The 16,271-nt window shown below is 44.9% G+C and overlaps 1 protein-coding gene across 1 annotated transcript; it reads left to right on the top strand.

The window, feature by feature from the left end:
- Nucleotides 1-167: 167 nt before the first annotated feature.
- On the top strand, nucleotides 168-15,397 carry PSMD6 (proteasome 26S subunit, non-ATPase 6). The gene is made up of 8 exons (XM_082265921.1): nucleotides 168-381; nucleotides 2,858-3,063; nucleotides 5,979-6,124; nucleotides 6,313-6,532; nucleotides 8,826-8,934; nucleotides 10,745-10,913; nucleotides 12,308-12,385; nucleotides 15,133-15,397. The coding sequence occupies exons 1-8, from the start codon at nucleotides 237-239 to the stop codon at nucleotides 15,227-15,229; spliced, it is 1,170 nt and encodes a 389-aa protein (XP_082122047.1). The 5' UTR covers nucleotides 168-236; the 3' UTR covers nucleotides 15,230-15,397.
- The last annotated feature ends 874 nt before the right edge of the window (nucleotides 15,398-16,271 follow it).

The following is a 16,271-nucleotide window of genomic DNA, read 5'->3' as shown; positions in this document are numbered from 1 at the left end:
GATGTCGCTGTGTTGCAGCACGTTTAGCGTCACAGGCCGAGTTTCCGCCCTAGTTGGCGACGCTATATCCTCGTAGATGCACTTTCAAGCGTCCGCCAACAGGTGGCGCAGCCCTACCCAGGCCGTGTTCCCCGGCGCTGCCGGTAGGTGTCGCTGTGGTGTAGCCGGCGGGGGCCGCATTGTTAGCGGTGATATCCGGCGGAAGCGGTGACAGAGCATATCCCGGAGCCGCAGAGATGCCGCTAGAGAACCTGGAAGAAGAGGGGCTGCCCAAGAACCCCGACCTCCGCATTGCCCAGCTCAAATTCCTGCTCGGCCTGCCAGAGACCCGCAGCGATGTGCGGCTCCGCGCCGAGCTCATGGAGGCCGTCACCGACAACAGTGAGTAGGAGAGAGCGCTGCCCGGACCCTGAATACCAACACAGGGCCACAATGAGGGCGGGCCTAAACCCTGCACCCCACCATGGGCTCACTCACTGCTAGGGGGCCCTCTCCTCACAATCTATGGGGCTCTGTGCTCCCATACTATGGGAGGGGGGGGGGTCTATGGGGCTCTGTGCTCCCATACTATGGGAGGGGGGGGGGTCTATGGGGCTCTGTGCTCCCATACTATGGGAGGGGGGGGGGTCTATGGGGCTCTGTGCTCCCATACTATGGGAGGGGGGGGGGGTCTATGGGGCTCTGTGCTCCCATACTATGGGAGGGGGGGGGGGTCTATGGGGCTCTGTGCTCCCATACTATGGGAGGGGGGGGGGGTCTATGGGGCTCTGTGCTCCCATACTATGGGAGGGGGGGGGGTCTATGGGGCTCTGTGCTCCCATACTATGGGAGGGGGGGGGGTCTATGGGGCTCTGTGCTCCCATACTATGGGAGGGGGGGGGGTCTATGGGGCTCTGTGCTCCCATACTATGGGAGGGGGGGGGGGTCTATGGGGCTCTGTGCTCCCATACTATGGGAGGGGGGGGGGGGTCTATGGGGCTCTGTGCTCCCATACTATGGGAGGGGGGGGGGGTCTATGGGGCTCTGTGCTCCCATACTATGGGAGGGGGGGGGGTCTATGGGGCTCTGTGCTCCCATACTATGGGAGGGGGGGGGGTCTATGGGGCTCTGTGCTCCCATACTATGGGAGGGGGGGGGTCTATGGGGCTCTGTGCTCCCATACTATGGGAGGGGGGGGGTCTATGGGGCTCTGTGCTCCCATACTATGGGAGGGGGGGGGGTCTATGGGGCTCTGTGCTCCCATACTATGGGAGGGGGGGGGGGTCTATGGGGCTCTGTGCTCCCATACTATGGGAGGGGGGGGGGTCTATGGGGCTCTGTGCTCCCATACTATGGGAGGGGGGGGGGTCTATGGGGCTCTGTGCTCCCATACTATGGGAGGGGGGGGGTCTATGGGGCTCTGTGCTCCCATACTATGGGAGGGGGGGGGTCTATGGGGCTCTGTGCTCCCATACTATGGGAGGGGGGGGGTCTATGGGGCTCTGTGCTCCCATACTATGGGGGGTCTATGGGGCTCTGTGCTCCCATACTATGGGGGGTCTATGGGGCTCTGTGCTCCCATACTATGGGGGGTCTATGGGGCTCTGTGCTCCCATACTATGGGGGGTCTATGGGGCTCTGTGCTCCCATACTATGGGAGGGGGGGGGGTCTATGGGGCTGTGTGCTCCCATACTAGGGGGGGGGGGGGGGGGTTTGGAACACATGTGTGAGCTACAAATTACTGCACAACCCCCTACTAGTCTGTGTGGAGGTGACCACCAGGGGGGGGGGGGTACTTTACCTTGCCCTCCCCCACCCTAAGCCCCCAAATCTTACCACAGCTCTTACCTTACCCTCCCTCATCCTAACCCCTCCAAATCTTACCCCCTTCTCTCCCCCCCCCCCCATCCTAACTCCTCCAAATTTTGCCCTGCCCTAACACTTAATCTCCTCCTGATGCTCACTTTACCTTCCCCTCCCCGCCCTGACTGCTCTCCTCACCCTCACTGTTCCCCCCACCCTGACGTCTCCACCCTGACACTCACTTTACTCTTTTGCCAACTCTCGCCCTGACACTCTCCTTACTCTTCCCTCGCCTTGATGGTCACCTTACACTTCCCTTCACCAACACTCGCCTTGATGCTTGCCCCACCTTCACCCTGATGCTCGCCATCCCTCGTCCTGATGCTTACCTTGCCCTTCCCTTTCGCCACCCCACATCCTGATGGTCACCTTGCCAATCCTTTCCCTAACGCTCAACTTACCGGCTCCTCGCCAACCCACACCCTGATGCTCTCCTTACTCCTCGTCCCACCAGCCTCCACCCTGACGCTCTCCTTACCCTTCTTTTGAAGGACACCCTAACCCAGCAGTCGTAAGCCTCACTCCTCCCCCAGCCCTAACCCTTACCTTCCCTCCCAGTCCTGATGCTTTTTGTACCCTTCTCCCTACTCATTGCTTTGCCCTTACACCCCAGCCCTTACACCCCAGCCCTTACACCCCAGCCCTTACACCCCAGCCCTTACACCCCAGCCCTTACACCCCAGCCCTTACCCTCGCCTTATTCTCCTTCTGGACACCCTAAACCACCATTTCTAAGCCTAGCTCCACCTCTAGCCCTAGTGCATCAAACCCCCTTACCCCACCCCCAGAACTCCCCCCTAACCCTTACCTTATCCTCCTAGTCGCTAAGATGAAGCAAGTACCTGGTAAGTGAAATCAGAGCAGATATAGCATTTTAACAAGAAGTTGGCAAAAACAGCCTCTGTGTTTCTCTGATAGTTTACCTTCAGTCTGGAGTGCTGGAAGTATCTGTAACCGGTTATTATAACATTTCATAGGCTGGACCCAATAAATAGTCTTCTTACCTATTTCCAGACATGGCTCCTTATTATGAGGGTCTCTGCAAGCACCTGGAGTGGCAGGTGGATACGGACCTGCTCAATAAGATGAAGAAGGCGAATGAAGAGGAGCTAAAGCGGCTGGACGATCAACTGGAGGATGCAGAGAAAAACCTGGGCGAGAGTGAGATTCGAGATGCCATGATGGCACGGGCAGAGTACCTGTGCAGGATTGGTGACAAGGTGAGCAGCCACTTCTATGAGCCTGATGTGTTTCCTATCAACATATTAAAGTCCAAAAATGACCACGTCAGCAGTAAATCTGGTATTCCTGTTTCAGGAAAAACAACCCCCCAAAATTTCCAATGTTATATTACCAAAAGTATTGGGACACCTTCCTTTACACGCACATGAACTTTAATGGCATCCCAGTCGAAGTCCATAGGGTTCAATATTGAGTTGGTCCACCCTTTGCAGCTTCAACTCTTCTGGGAAGGCTGTCCACTAGGTTTAGGAGTGTGTCTATGGGAATGTTTGACCATTCTTCCAGAAGTGCATTTGTGAGGTCAGGCACTGATGTTTAATGAGAAGACCTGGCTCGCAGTCTCCACACAAAATCATCCCAAAGGCGTTCTGTTGGGTTGAGGTCAGGACTTTGTGCAGGCCAGTCAAGTTCCTCCACTCCAAACTCACTCATCCATGTCTTTATGGAACTTGCTCTGTGCACTGGTCCAAGTAATTTGGTGAAGGGCGGATTATGGTGTGTGGGGTTGTTTTTCAGGAGTTGGTCTTGGCCCCTTAATTCCAGTGAAGGGAACTCTTTGTGTTTTAATAACTGGTTTTCTGCAGTCGTTTGCCATAAAATGTGATCTGATACTCATCGAGGTCCCAACAATAGACAAACGCAATGTACTTAAGCTGATAACATACAAACAATTCTAATTTCTCATGTCTTTAACAACAAATATTCTGCATTGTGCTTTGGGAGTTATCTTGGCTGGGCTCCCAATTCTAGGAAGGGTAGCCATGGTACTAAACTGTCTCTACTAATAGATTTGTCTGTCAATTGATGGATCCCTAAACACTTTAAGGTTGCTTTGTATCCCTTTACACTCATATGCAGATCAGCTACTCCTGATCATATGTCTTCAGAGGCATGGTTCATATCAGCTGATGCTTCTTATGAACAGCAATCTAAAAATGTATAAGTGTCTTTTATAATTTAAAGTAGCTCTAAACCACACCTCCAAACTCATTTCATTAATTGGACTCCAGGTTTGAAAACTACTGACTGACTGAATAAGCTTTCGATAAAGTAATTAGTCTATGGGTTCAGCTCTGTCAATGTTCAATGCGGGTGTTCAATAAAGACAGGAGAAATTAGAATTGTCTGTGCTTTCAGCTTAAGCACATTGTGTTTTTTTTTTTTTTTTTCTTGTGACTTGGATGAGGATCAGATCGCATTTTATGGCAAATGACCATAAAAAAAAATGTATTTGAAGGGGTTTGCATTAGGGCTGGGCGATAAATCGATTTAATCGATTTATTGATTTTTTTTTTTTTTTTTTTTATTAGTTTGAAACGATTTTTTTTTACACTCGAGTTTTTTTTACAATACTTTTTCCTGCCTTGTGCAGCCACCGAACTCCCCAGTAACGGACCACCGCCGCGCCTGGATGTGACGTCAGCTGCGGGGCGGGCGGTGCGTCTGTACAGGCCAGTGTTGTAAAATTTTGTCGGACCCGTGAAAAAAAAATCGGACCTCGTCACTTCCGGTGACAGAGCATCACAAAACAGCTGATAGGAGTCGTCCGTGCGCATGCGCAGAAGACATTTTTCGAGGTTTGGAAAAATTAACAGAGAGCGGACAGCTGATTGAGAGGAGGCGGGGCTGAGGTAGGACGGAGGACACCGCCGCGTCATCGAGACATTAGGGACGGAGGCACATATGCAGAGCTGGCGGAGGAGGCGGGATGGAGGTGCGGCCGTGTAATAAATGCAGGGCTTAAGCGACTCCTTAAGGGTCCGATCTGTCCGCCGCAATTTCACAGTCCCGCTAAAAATCGCTGATCGCCGCCATTACTAATAAAAAAAAAAGTCCAAAAATCAATCCCGTAGTTTTTAAATGCTATAACTTTGCGCAAACCAATTAAAATACGCTTTTTGGGATTTTTTTTTACCAAAGTATGTAGCAGAATACAAATTCGCCTAAACTAATAAAAAAATTAAAAAAATTTTTTATTGGGAATGTTTTATCAGAAAGTAAAAAATTATTTTTTTTTCAAAATTGTCGCTCTTGTTTTATAGTGAAAAATCTAAAAACCGCAGAGGTTATCAAATACCACCAAAGAAAGCTCTATTTGTGGGAGAAAAAAAAGGACATCAATTGTATTAGGGTACAGCGTCGCACAACCGCGAAACTTTTTCGTTTAACACAGTGCCGAATCGCTAAAAATGTCCTTGTCATTAAGGGGGTAAAACTTTCCGGAGCTGAGATGGTTAAACGGATCACATTGCATTATTCAATATATTTAAAGCTCAGCTTTGGGATGGGAAATTAAAACCCCTGCAGTGACCCCCCCCCCCCCCCCCACCCCACACATGCACTGTAAGGGTTTAATGCTTGTTAATTCTAGGGGGTAGAGGGAGAGGCTTTATTGCCTACTGTACTCCTTACCCTGGCACATGCTGACACTCTCTTCTCCTCAATGTTCTGGGCTGTGCGTCTGTCTGATTATGCGTGGGGAGGTGAGCCTATGATTACAGGTTGGAGTGCTTTGGAGAAGAGGCATTGGGGGACTGGTGGCATAGAGGAAGCTTGTCATAGTGAGGAGTTGGGTAAGTATTGCACCTTTATTCTTCTACTCCTAGACTAAACAAGCAGATCTCTCTGATTCCTACTGTATTAAATTGTATTGCCCTCATGTTGTAAAGCCCTGCGTAAACTGTCGGCACTAAATAAATCCTATATAATAAGTATTTAAGCTTTGCAGTGGGCGAGGGGCAGGGGAAACTGCACAAGTGTTTTTTTTTTTTTTTTTTTTTTTTTTCCATGCATAGAGTTGAGCTTTAAATCCTTTTAAAAAAAGGCTACTGGCTGCTTGAATCTTCAATGGATTTCTCACATTTCAAGGTGACTCTGATTCTTCTTTCTGCAGGAGGGGGCCCTGACCGCATTCAGAAAGACCTATGATAAGACGGTTGCTCTTGGCCATCGCTTAGATATTGTGTTTTACTTGCTGAGGATTGGCTTGTTTTACATGGATAATGACCTGATTACACGGAACACAGAGAAAGCTCGCAGGTAGGCCCAGCCCTGGAGGCTGATTCTATTTCTAGATGTGGACTCAGAATAAGTTCTTATTTAAATAACCTAGTTTTTCCTCCCCTCCAATATTCTCTACCTCTAGCTCTAATATCGGCTTCCTCTTGTACATGGTATATATTGTCTTTGAGAGAGTAATTTTTTTTTTTTTTTCCATGCCTGTGAAGCCTCATAGAGGAAGGTGGTGACTGGGATCGCAGGAATCGTCTGAAGGTTTATCAAGGTCTGTACTGTGTGGCCATACGTGACTTTAAACAAGCAGCAGAGCTCTTCCTGGACACCGTTTCCACGTTTACATCCTACGAGCTGATGGATTACAAGACGTTTGTTACATATACAGTCTATGTCAGTATGATTGCACTGGACCGGCCTGATCTCAGAGAAAAGGTAAGGTCTACAATGATGCTGAAATAAACCTCCTGATGGTGTTATGACTGGTAAAAATTGTAAATTAAAGTAGAAGTTTACCTTAATACTAAAATCGAATCCGCTTGCATCCACAACTGGAGAATAGCCTATCTAGCCCTATAAAGAAAAAAAATCACTATACTTACCCTTTTTGAAACCACTCCAGTCCTGCGCTGCACTGTCAGCGGCGGCTTCTCTATGGAGGTGGGTGCAGAAGAGGCAGCCAACAACGGAAGCCCCACAGTAACTATGGGTGACGTCCCTTCCCAGCCGTTGTTGACTCGCTTCTGCCACTGGAGACTGGACCGACTTTAGAAAAGCTATGTATAGCGATTTTTTTCTTTATGGGGTTAGATAGGTTAGTTTTAGATTGTTGATGCCAGTCAATTTTAGAGATTTTAGTATTGTGGTGAGCTTCCACTTGAAGTATTGAGCAGGAGCTATACATCTGAATGCTTCTTTTTCAGTCAGGGGTTGCTGTAAGGCACCAATCTACCAAACATTGTTTGCAATCTGGGAACACCTCTTGTAATGCAGGGGAGCTATTCCCAAAAACACAGATTTTTGTATAAGGAAAGTCGTACATAAAAATGTCCATAATATGAAGATCTCAGACACCAGTTCGTTTTAAACATGCCTTTAAGTTTGATTTTGATTGGTGATACAATAAGAAGATGGGTAGTTGTACAGCAAGTTTTAGGAAATACGCTTTGGTGACCCTGTGAAGTGCTGCCTGGTTTCTACTGGAAGTAGATTTTAAATCACAGGTTCACTTACCCAGATCTCAGTCATGTCCCAGAAGGCAAACATAACAGTAATGCTAAATTGCAGGACCATTGTGTTTATGTGAAATTATTTGTCTGTACATTGAGGAGCTCCTTAACCCTGCTGTGCACAGGATTTTGACAACTTCTGCTCTGGTAGAGTTCTTCAGCAGTCTAACACCAGAATTTAAGCAGCTATTAGAAGCTCTATCTTTGGTATTTCCTGGTAGATTTGGCAGGGAAATGAGAACACCAAGGAAAGAAATAACACGAGGATTGTCTTTTACAGTTCAAGCTGAAGTTTATTCTGCTTATATTTGACCTTCCTTGGTTAATTATTCCTCCATCAACATTATGCTGATTACATTTTTAAATAATTTTCATTACATACTTTTTATTTTAGGCCCAATGATGTAATCACTGGGTCTCTGTGCTTCATTCCGCATTGCAGGCAGGTTATGGCTGGTCAGAGGGCTTGCAGGGTGCTGTATATAGTGTCCTGAGAACATCACAGAGCATTACTTCAGTACTCCACTTAACCTCCCTGGTGGTCTGATTATGTCCAGATTTCTGTGCTAAAAGCGGTACATTCTATTGCATATAAATCTGTTTTACTTTTTTAAAACTCACCTGCTATTCCCCCACCGTCCTCCCGCTGTGTGCCCGGCTGATGACGGCACCTGTCTTCCCCTTTCCTGCGAGCGTTGCGACGCAGGGGGATGGAACTGGCGGCAATTTAAAAACTAAGTACAATAAATTACATGATATAAAGTTGTAAGCCTAACGGATTACACTGTATCATGCCATTTCACCTAGTGACTTTTTCAGTGCCTTGTGCCTGGAAAATTTGAGAACGACCATGGCATCCAAAAAGCGTTCTTTTTGCGCAAAAGCGCTTTTAGACGACTGGAAAACAGCGTCAGCAAAACTGAGTTACTTGAAGAACAGAGCGATTTGTGGGAAAATTCGTCATCAGGTACGGAAAGTGACGACAGCGACGATTCTCATGTCTTTCTGGCACTACTGTGCAGACTGAAGGTAAATGGGAATTCAGCTGATGGACACCCAACGATGTGGTGGTAGGAAAAAATGGGTGCCAATGGCAGCACATTGCACTGTTTCCTTTTTCTTTTAATGAGCCTTATTGAAATGTCGGGCAGTAACATTTAATTACATTTATTAGCCACAGTGCGGTGCAAGGCGGTGAATGGTGTCGCGCTGTGCTGAAAAAAAGTAGTACATGCTTTACTTTATTTCTGCGCATACCATCGCATTGCAGTGGTGGGAATCTGCCAGGTAGGAGACAATGCATTTTGATTGTCTTGTGGTGGAGCGGTGTTGGAAAAGCAGCTCAGCATCATCCTACCACATCTGTTGTAAACAGGCCATTAATGTCCGATTTCTTTCTTTGTGCTTAGTTCCATGACATAGGAAATATATACAGAGTTGCCGTGTCTTTGACGCTAGCTCAGTGATGATTACAAGTAACTAGATCTGTGTTATTTCAGGTCATCAAAGGAGCAGAAATCTTAGAAGTGTTGCACAGTTTGCCCACAGTCAGGCAGTATCTCTTCTCATTATATGAGTGCCGCTATTCCGTCTTCTTCCAGTCACTTGGTAAGATCTTCCAGAGGATATTCTCCTATTATGCACTACTGTACATATTGAAAACAGAAAAATTAAACTGATTTTTTATCGATTTAAAACTAGCTAGGATAGTTAGGAATGGCGGAGATTATTCATGGCTAATACAAATTTGATACCATTCTGTACAATGCACATTAAAAAGGAAGTAAACTAAATGGCATAATCTGTACCTATAGGTAAGCCTATAATAAGGCTTACCTATAGGTACTGTAAATATCTACTAAACGTGCACTGTCTAGGAGATTTATATGCAGCTGGTGACATCATTGGCTCATGCGCTCTGAAGGAACGGCCACCCATGCCATGAATGACGGCTCCCCCTGTGCGTGTGCGTGTGTGATGTCATCACTGCTCCGCCAATCACACAGCTGGAGTCCGCAGACCCAGAAGGAAGATGTGTGAAGATGGGAGGCTGCCTCCAGCGATTTCATTGCATCGCTGGAGGGCTTAGTTTTCAGGCAAATGTCACATTATTCCTTTACCTTACCAATCAGCAGAAAGCATGAGATTTGCAGAGTTATGGGTCTGACTTAGTGCAGGATGTGTTGGACCTCTGTAGAGAAGACCACTGCTTCTACACAGAGAGCAAGGGACATTTTATTGCAGCTGGCAAGGGAAAGACGTTCTGTTTGTTTGCTTTTTAAAAGCAGCCAATCTGTAAAACGTTTTAACACCCTTTTTGTTTTGATCCACCTGGAATGTATTTAGCTTACATAAAACCCAATTGAATTTTTAGTTTAAGTCCTTTATCTAATAGAATATATTTGTTATTGATAGACCTATTTATGATGGCGATCCAACCCAACTTCCATATTCTAACTTTGTTAGCAAAGTTACAAAATCGAATTCAGGTTTAAAGGATTCTGGGGTGGTTTGTGCAGGATCCTCTTGGTGCCAGGTTTTCACTTATTAGGTTTTTAATCTTTATTTTTGGTTGGTTAGAACAAGGAAAGGTTAAAGTAGTACTGGTACCCACAATTATTTAACTCCTACGAAGCCAGACACTTTTTTGTAGTGCGCTTTTCTCTTGCTCATGTCTGTTAGGATCGCTATTAAAGCAATAATAAACCCTAAAGCAAACCTTAATTATTATGCAGCTTACCAATTCTTACATGTGATGACTGCATTAGTGTTCTTTTTTAGGCTTTCTTTCATTTTTCACGTGGTGATCTTGCCAGTATGTCAGTTATGCAACAGAACAAGCTCTCCATGGATCGGTTAGAAGAATGAGCTAAACCATTTACCATAGACTGGTCGTTCAATAATCAGCTTTTATTCAAGTAGAACCTTTATATTGGGGGGGGGGGGGCAAAAAAATTCCCAAAAAAAAACAAACCCGGTTGCTGTGACTGCTTGTGTAACTGGAGTTCAGCTTGTTGGTGTATGTAAATCTTCTAGTCCATCTAGCACTCCGCAACCCCCCCCCCCCGACTGACAATTCTGCTGTCCAAATGTGCCCTCTGTGCTCCTTCATCCAGAGTGGGGGCTACTAATACAGGGCAGTTACTGTCCAGATCACCAAGTGAAAACAGACTAAAGGAAACTAATGGAGTCACCACAGCTAATGATTGGTTAGCTGCAATATGGTTTACATACACAAATTACATTTTTGGTTTTGGGTTTAATATTGCTATAAAGCTCCTTCAAAGAAGAGATCTAAAATACTTCGTAATGTCTGTATATAAAATCAATATTTTCTACTTCTTATTGAAGCCATTGTTCTGTATATAAATGTAATATTAATTTCTGTATAATAAAGTTGTGTTTTCCCATGATGCAGCTGCTGTGGAGCAGGAAATGAAGAAGGACTGGCTCTTTGCTCCTCATTACCGGTACTATGTGCGAGAGATGAGGATCCAGGCCTACAGTCAGCTTTTGGAGTCTTACCGATCGCTCACACTCAGTTACATGGCAGAAGCCTTTGGGGTTGGAGTAGAGTTCATAGATCAGTGAGTTCCTTGTTTTTGCTGTCTTGCATGATGGGTTTAGGATAGGGGTTTGAAACAAGATACACCATCACACTTGGACGGACACACACTCACACACATCATATATTTGTTAATCACAAACTCAAAATATTATATGCGAATGCAGTGCTTAATAAATCATAAAAACTAAACCTCTAAATCATATAAGATCCTTATGGAAGTAATCCAAGCCCAGAGGAGAGTCCCAACTCCAGTGCATAGAAGATGGTTTCACACCACTACAGTGTGTAAGTGAATCTGCTTACTGGACATTGTTGACCCCCACATTAGAGTGGGCAATGCCGCCTTTTAGATGACTCCCACACAAACAGGTCTTGGATGTAATTGGACTATAAAACTCTAGCAGAGGTACCCCAAAAATGGTCCATCAGATCTCTCCACAGTAGATTAAACACCATAGGAATCCACCAGAGCTGGCACAACACCCATACGTCATAAGCAAACATTACTTCAAGGCATACCTTTGCATACAAATATACATATGAATATACAGTATATATTCATTGTAAGGTAATTGTTAAAAATATAACAGCTCTTTCTGGATTTACGGTACACTTTTTTTTTTTTTTTATATACCTCTGGTAAGCTGGAAAAATGTATTCTGCATATAGTGATGTGTGTACAGGCCCGTGCTTTGTGTACTTGCTGCAAGCAGGCTGAGAGTAATGTCATTATTACATGAGGGGGCTGACGGCCAAATTATCTCCACATTGGTGATCACGGTCAGTCCAGGTCTGAGCTGGGCTTATATATGCCACAAATAACTGCACTGGTGGAGATTTAGGCTTCTGCTGTTAACCCTGCCACTTGCAGCCTTTCCTATTCCCCCCCAGGCTCTCTGTGTATTGTATGCCATGTACTAAACCTCACCTCTTTTAAGACCTACCCACTGGAGTTTACTGTAATCTGTGCTTTCAGTTGCCAAATTCCACCTTGTGTCCTTAAGATGTCACTAGATTGACAATTATTTTCCTATAGCTGCAGAGGTATGCTGTGTGCAGCTGGGCACACAATGGGTATTCTTTCCCGTGATTACACTGTGAATAATTGCTCGCCATTGCTACACATAGGGAGAACAGTAGCATGTCTTAGTGGTTAATTAGAAATTATGGCACAATGCTCCAGATCTCTGAACATTCCCTATACTACATGTGTAGTTAACGCTAAAAATAATCTTGGGCAAACCTCAAGGCTTTTTTGGGGCAATTACTCTGGTAAAACCACCTGTGTGTGCCCAGTTTGATGCCCAGAGCGAGTGTGAGTACCACTACAGGGGTAGGAAGGCCACTTTTTGGGTAACAGAGGATGTGTTCTCCTTTACTGCTTACTTAATGTTTTCTTTTGTTTCTTTGCAGGGAACTCTCCAGGTTTATTGCTGCTGGAAGACTGCACTGCAAAATAGATAAAGTGAACGGGATTGTAGAAACTAACAGGTAATCTGGAGTACACTGAGCTTCATTCATACAACTTCTGTTGCTCACAACCTCCAGGTTCTTTCTTTGAATAAAGTTGGGTAACGGGGTGGATAGAAATCACCGAAATTGGGACCTTGATAAATGAGGTCCTTTTCGCTTGTGGAGAATGGTCTGTACCATGGATTTATCATTTTTAACTTTTAGGGCTTCTGTAGGACTGTGTTCATTTGCTACCTTGGCATCACCAACAGGTTAGCCTGTGTGTAACACTTATCTGCGCTACGAAACATTTAACTTCTTAGTGCTGGCGCCTTCTGGCCCTTTAAGAGGTTTATGATGCCGAGAGGTGGGGTGTGGCTTAAGATCACGTGACCGCCGTGATTGGCTGTCATGGTGGTCCGAAAAGCTTTTGGTTAAGGGGAATGTAATTGTGCCGAGAGCACGCAACGCATGCGCTCTCGGCACAGGTGTATTGGGAGTAATTCATGCAAATATGCGGGCCCTCGGTGCGGAGGACCAGATGCAGAGAGGCCGTATATTCGCGTACGGCCGGCGCCAAGGGGTTAAAACTCTTCCTCTAATTTTGTAGCCACTATATACAAAGTGAAGAGGGCTAAAATGTAAAGATGTTACTTAGTTGGGTTGGGAGACAAGCCTTAGGCCTTGTTCACAAGCGACGCATCAATGCGTACCCTGTGCGAGGGCCGTGTTTACATGCACAGGGGTTTCCCTGCATCTGTGTGCAGGCAGTCACATTGATGTCAATTGGAATGCAGCGGTTCCACATACACAACCGCTGCTCTCAATATGACATCTGATTGGGTGTGGGCACATGGCCTTAACTCAGACAGTGTGAGTTTGGGGGGGGGGGGGGGGGGTTGTCACCCATATGGATGTCCTATTGGGAGCAACCACTATGGGACTGTCTGCATGGTGATGCACAGAACATCTGTGCATTACTGTGCGGGTAAACACAGGGTACACATTGATATGCCCCATGTGAATGAGGCTTTACTGGTACAGGATGCACAGTTTGATATTACTCAACTGCTTTTATATCCCAAAAGAAAACCTCCAAAAACACAGCTCCAATCACAGCTCCAATCAAGTAGCTTCTAGTAAACAAATATGAATATTGGGTAATCAATTTTTTACACAAAAAAACCCTCTACCTTCTATTAAACTGCTACACTATGGATGTATCCATTTCAACCCCTTCGTCTTGCTTCTATAAAATTACTGTTAAAATCGCTACTGTATTTAAAGTAGTGCTCATAAAAGACCAAATTCACAATTATTGCATATCTGGATGTGATTGTAAGTAAGATTCCCACGCATAAAATCCTTGCAATAATGTCTCTGCAGTATTAACCACTTCTGAGTCGGAAGATTTTCCTGCTTAATGATTTTGCGATTTGGCACTGCGTGACTTTTAACGGACAATTGCGCGGTCGTGCGACGCTGTATTCAAATAAAATTGATGTCCTTTTTTCCCACTAATAGCTTTCTTTTGGTGGTATTTGATCACCTGTGCGATATTTTTTTTTTTTTTTTTTTTGCGCTATAAACAAAAAAAGAGCGACAATTTTGAAAAAAGAACAATAATTTTCACATTCTGCTATATAACATTCCCAAAAAAAAATGTAAAAATTATTTAACATTTTAGGCTAATTTTGTTTTCTGCTACATATTTTTGGTAATAAAAATCGCAATAAGCGTGCTTTGATCGGTTTGCGCAAAAGTTATTGCGTTTACCAACTATGGGAAAGATTTGTCATTTTTATTGTTTTTTTGTGGGACTACGACATTGCGGCGGACAGATCGGACCCCTGACTGACATTTTTGACACTTTTGGGAGTACCAGTGACATTACTACAGTAATCGGTGCTTTAAATATGCACTGTTACTGTAATGACACTGGCAGGGAAGAGGTTAATACTGTTGGTGATCAAGGGGTTAAATGTAAGCCTAGGGGAGTGATTCTAACTGTGGGGGGGGGGTTGGGCTTTTGATATGATCATAGAGATATGCGACCCTATATAGCAGAAGGACAGACGCCTGTGTTCATCAGCCCTCCGTCCTTTTCTCTCAGCAGGGAGAGATCAAGGGTGTCAGGTGGCAATCGGAGCCACCTGACACCCGCGCTGGGGGCGGGAGATCGGCGGCGCTCGCCCTCTAGCTCCTCCCAGGCAAGTGATGTACCGATACGTGACTTTGCCTGGGAGAGCCACTCTGCCTATATTTATATAAAGTAAGCGGTCGGCAAATAGTTAAAGGATAAGTTAACCTTTAAAAAATAAATGCACATCTCTTTTTTGCAGGTAAAAAATGTGCATTTAATTTTTTTTTTTTTTTTTTTTTTTTTATTAGGCGCCTGTAAAGCAATGCATCTGTGATCAGCAGATTGCAGGTGCAGACATTCAGTAACTGCCTGCTGGTACAGATAGGAAACATCAATGAACTATCTAGATCAGGGGTCTTCAAACTATAGCCCTCCAGTTGTTCAGGAACTACAATTCCCATCATGCCTAGTCATGTCTGTAAATGTCAGAGTTTTACAATGCCTCATGGGATGTGTAGTTCTGCAACAGCTGGAGGGCCGTAGTTTGAGGATCCCTGATCTAGAGTGATAATCTGCATTTTATTTTGTTCATTTAAATTGTATATTTTATATAGTTCAATATTATTTTTTTTTTTTTTTTTACGTTTTGGATAACACCCCTTTACCATGGATGTGAAGTGTAATATTGTATTCTATTTTCCAGGCCGGACAGCAAGAACTGGCAGTATCAGGAGACCATAAAGAAAGGAGATTTATTACTGAACAGAGTGCAGAAGCTGTCCCGTGTAATTAACATGTGAGAACACTCTTTTAGCTGGCGTGAATGGATTAAATGGTCAAGACCTTCGTGTTTGTCTATAAATTTCTCGCTGCTCAGTTATCTGAATGATGGAAGATGTGTATTTAGAGTTTTTACAGTTTTACATTATGTCAATAATCCAGGATGTATAAAACTAAACAAAAAGCGAAAAAATAAATAAAAAATGTAAATCCGAATTCAGTGTTTAGTTTTGTTCATGTGCAATTCTTGACTTTCTGGTCAAATGCGTCTTTTAAAGTGTATGGCTGGGCAAAAAAAATGTAGTACATCTCTGCAATATAAGATGTCCCTGTTTATCCCCATAAAGATGCTGCAAAAAAAAAAAGTGATCTGCCAGAAATGCACTAGGCTTTTAATCCTCTCCTGTGCAACACAACAGCCCAAAAACATGGACATCCACTATTTTTGGCAACACAAAAAAAAAAAAAAAATGCTTTACAATATCCTGTTGAGAGGGAAAATGTTTCCACTGCAGCACCCCATGCATGCTTCAGTGCTCCCCTCTACCTGTTATCTCAGTGTGTTCTGGACATGTTTCCTGGGTGTTCTTCATCTTGCAGCCAGGACATGCAGGAGAATGCTGCAATGGAGGGCACGGATTACTACCTCGAGGACCATCCAGCACCAGAGAAGATAACCCAGAAGAAATCCACTGCTCCTCGCATGACCAGTTGAAATGTTAGAATTAGGGTTTTTTATGAAGTAAATATTCTTACCGTGAGGGTGGGGGGTGATGAGCAAAAAGCTGGAGTTGGGTTATCAGACGGTAAAAATTTACCAACAGCTGTAGTTATAGAGCAAAGGGCAACCACCCCAACCTATAACTAGCCTTTTAACCTATAACTCACTGGATCCACGTTGAGCAGGGGGATGACTGGTCCGTCTCTGCTCACTGTGCATAGACAGACCTGTCTGAGTCCTGCTCTCCTCTATGGGAAGATCGGATGAAAATGGACCGTCTGTTTTCACCCGATCCCACTGGCTGGAGGGATGGCAAACGTATCGCCATCCATCCGTTTTCA

The sequence above is a fragment of the Pelophylax lessonae genome (genome assembly GCF_965119305.1).
Source record: "Pelophylax lessonae genome assembly, chromosome: 8".
In the NCBI taxonomy this organism is placed as follows: domain Eukaryota; kingdom Metazoa; phylum Chordata; class Amphibia; order Anura; family Ranidae; genus Pelophylax; species Pelophylax lessonae.
This window is presented reverse-complemented; position numbering and strand designations above follow the sequence as displayed.

Bases quoted from the DNA above. Each gene is read 5' to 3' on its own strand.
- PSMD6 (XM_082265921.1), top strand. From the start codon at position 237: ATGCCGCTAGAGAACCTGGAAGAAGAGGGGCTGCCCAAGAACCCCGAC. The intron at 382-2,857 runs GTGAGTAGGAGA...ACCTATTTCCAG, and splicing joins GGAGGCCGTCACCGACAACA to ACATGGCTCCTTATTATGAG. The intron at 10,914-12,307 runs GTGAGTTCCTTG...GTTTCTTTGCAG, and splicing joins GGAGTAGAGTTCATAGATCA to GGAACTCTCCAGGTTTATTG.